At 35.3% G+C, this 3,251-nt stretch overlaps 1 pseudogene and 2 gene segments (V, D, J or C); 2 read left to right on the top strand and 1 right to left on the bottom strand.

Moving 5' to 3' along the window:
* Positions 1 to 3,251, top strand: part of LOC107555038 (Ig kappa chain V-III region NG9-like) — a 17,537-nt gene that overhangs the window by 5,738 nt on the left and 8,548 nt on the right.
* On the top strand, positions 459 to 989 carry LOC107554110 (Ig kappa chain V region BS-5-like; annotated as a pseudogene).
* Positions 1,798 to 3,251, bottom strand: part of LOC107555056 (Ig heavy chain C region, secreted form-like) — a 5,319-nt gene continuing 3,865 nt past the window's right edge. The window contains 2 exon segments of the C gene segment in view: positions 1,798 to 2,260; positions 3,107 to 3,158. Coding sequence covers positions 1,944 to 2,260; positions 3,107 to 3,158 — 369 coding nt within the window.

Genomic DNA, 3,251 nt, shown 5'->3' with positions numbered 1-3,251 from the left:
AAAAAAAACATTTTATATATATATATATATATATATATATATATATACTGTATATAGGCTAATTAAAATTATATATAATATAGTTTTGTGACAAATGGATGAGAAAATTACAGTGCCTTTCTCTGCAGCTCGGAATGTTGACAGCAACATTAAATAGCATAAAGAGAATTAACATTTGCTGTGCTAATAAAATTAACATTTAAATACACAAATAGCATTTTAAATAACTTTTCTTAGTTATGCCACTCCGTCATTTGAATCATCAGAACGTCTGTAGCTTCAGACACTTGAATCAATGCTTTTGACTCATAACATGAGAAAAGATCCTAAACACTGTTATGTTTCATGTATATCATCAGCTGTAACTCGTACACAGATTTACATAGAGATGATTTGCATTGCAGCACAAGCTTCAGGAGGTTTTATAGCTCTGTGAGTTTGAACTCTGAGAATCTGAACCAACAGCAACCATGAGCTTCATCACCATCTTCATCTGGATCTTCACTAGCTACTGCTTCACAGGTGAGGAAATAAACTGTTTTTATTCTTTTTTTTTAATTCTAACTGATCCTCTGGGTTAAAATATTGTCCTTTAACACATAATTCTAAATGTATTTATTTTTCTTAATGTACTCTAGAATCAAGAGGTGAAGTGACAGTCACTCAGACGCCTGCAGTGAAACCTGTTCAACCAGGAGACACAGTTACCATGTCCTGTAAAACCAGCACTGAAGTTTACCAGGGTTGGGGTTATCAGCCTCTTTCCTGGTACTTACAGAAACCTGGAGAAGCTCCTAAACTCCTGATTTATAAAGCAAACGTCCTCCAGTCAGGAACTCCATCTAGATTCAGTGGCAGTGGATCTAACAGTGATTTCTCTCTGACCATCAGTGGAGTCCAGACTGAAGATGCTGGACATTATTACTGTCAGAGTTTCCACTACATAAACAGTATACATACAGTATATTCACACAGTGATAAAGAGTGGTACAAAAACCTCCGTCAGTCAGAGTCACAGTGATGAACTGATGCTGCAGCTGCTCAAACACTATCACTCACTCAACAGTGAAGAAACAAATACGATCTTGATATTAATTTTTTTGAGGTCCATCATTATTTTTTTGAAGATTATTAAAATTATTTTGATCTTTTTTTTTTTAGATCTTTTATGGTTTATCTCTTCTACTTTCCACTCACTCATTTTTCAATCCATGATGTATTTTTATAATGCATCATTTCTTTCTTCTTTCTAATTATATATTCATATTCCAAAAAGAACCAGCAGGACATAAAGGTGTTGCTGCTGAATAGTTTATTCATCATCTTCCAGTCAAAAGTCTCCGTCCCTAAACAGTTAATTCATAAGTTGTGTAAGTCTTATAAAACTACCTCTCAAACTCTATAACTGTCTCAGCACTGCATGAGCAGAAGTGAAACTGATCCAGTTCAGAGCGTTTAACCGATCAAACAGTGAAACTGTGAGTTTGAATTTTCATGGATATTAAAAATTAAATATAAAGCATTTATTTAGTTTTACACTTGCTGAATGTTAATCTAACCCACTTAATCTTATTAAATTTGTCTAATATTTGTGAGGTTCATAATGTTTCATCGTGTATCTGCAGGTGTTTTCATGGTCCATTGAGTTAACTTTCTAAATATTTAGTTTTAAATGTGAGTTAAAGCCCTGATCCAAAGAAAGACCCATATCACAAAAATCACAAAAAAGAACACAAAGATTTAAAGTTACAATTGTATTTTATTTATTGAGCAAATTTGAATAGAATCACAACTGAATAATAAATCACACATATAGTCTTGTATGAAGCACACAAAGCAGAGCAGATGCAGATGCGAGCGACTGAAGCTGGATGTGGAGAATGAAGGAGTCGCTCATGTGCTGTTAGTCTCCATGTGAGACATGAGTGAGAAGAGCAGCAGATCTACTCTGAACACTGCTGTCTCGTCACGTGTCCAGTGAGCGCAGGCTGGCCGCTCCGTGTGGCCTCACAGCTCACTGAGACGCTCTCCATCCACTCCTGCTCAGAGAGAGTCAGGCTGCTGCTCCAGCTGTACAGACCGTCCTTCTCCAGGAGCCCAGCGCTGCTCTCCTGAGACCTGCTGCTCCCGTCCACCTTCCAGCTCAGGCTCCAGTCTGACGGGAAGCCCTTGCTGGCCACACACACCAGTGTCGCTGTCTTCTTTGAGGAGATCTCTGCACTGGAGGGCGGCAGGACGCTCACTTTAGGACGAGTGGCGCCTGACAAACACACAACAGTCAACTCAGTGAAGAAGAAAGCATTTCTCTCCTTTCAGCTTCAGAACAAATATATGAACAATTAATACAGTGATAGTCATTTTAGCAACATTAAACTTCAAGTCACCAGAATGAACTTTTACAAAGCCTGTGATCAGCAAAGCAACGAATGTTTGGTGAAATATATTGATATATTGAAGAGTCATTATCATTATCACATTTAATATTACTTTGATTAAAAGCATGAAAGATCAGATGTAAATAAACAGACCTGCAGGAATTCATTACAATTTTTGATGACAGCATGAGAAAATCGGGTACAAAACATTGCTTTAAAAATAGACAATAAAACAAAATGTCTGACATGTGTACTATAACTTTAAAAATAACTTATTCAAATATTATCGTTAACAAAAAATACAATTAAGCAACTTGCAGTTTGAAAATATCTGCAGGCTAATTAAAAATCAACACACTAATCAGAAAATGTAAGTTTAATTACTTTTTTAATTATCTTATTTTATTATCTTTTTTAATCATCACTTAGTAAAATCAAAGTGGTGCCAAAATGACAACCTAATGTAAATTTTATTTCAGTGCATTTAGAATTTAATTATCAATAAATATCAAGTTAACAGAAATGATTATAGTTCACTGGATGAAATAAAAAATGCCATGACAATCAAAACCATTTTTACAATGTTGACTGCCAAACATTCAATGTGAACTAAAAATAAAAAATAGATATATAAATATAAAAATAGATAAACAAGCATGCATTTCTATAGAGCAACAATGCATTTAACAGTCAGCGGTTGTATTAATAATATTAAATTATGATTGACTTACTGCCAACATCCAGTTTGGTGCCGCTGCCGAAAGTCCACCACAGTGATAGAAACTAATAGAACAGCTGAACAAAAACCTCCTGAACGCTTCACTAACTGCACAAACACACATCAACTGAGTCTCCAACAAACACATCCACTCACAG

The sequence above is a fragment of the Sinocyclocheilus grahami genome, unplaced genomic scaffold, assembly GCF_001515645.1.
Source record: "Sinocyclocheilus grahami isolate Dianchi unplaced genomic scaffold, SAMN03320097.WGS_v1.1 scaffold19.1, whole genome shotgun sequence".
Lineage (NCBI taxonomy): Eukaryota > Metazoa > Chordata > Actinopteri > Cypriniformes > Cyprinidae > Sinocyclocheilus > Sinocyclocheilus grahami.
Note: the sequence above shows the minus strand (reverse complement) of the source record. Positions and strands in the feature narration are given on the sequence as shown.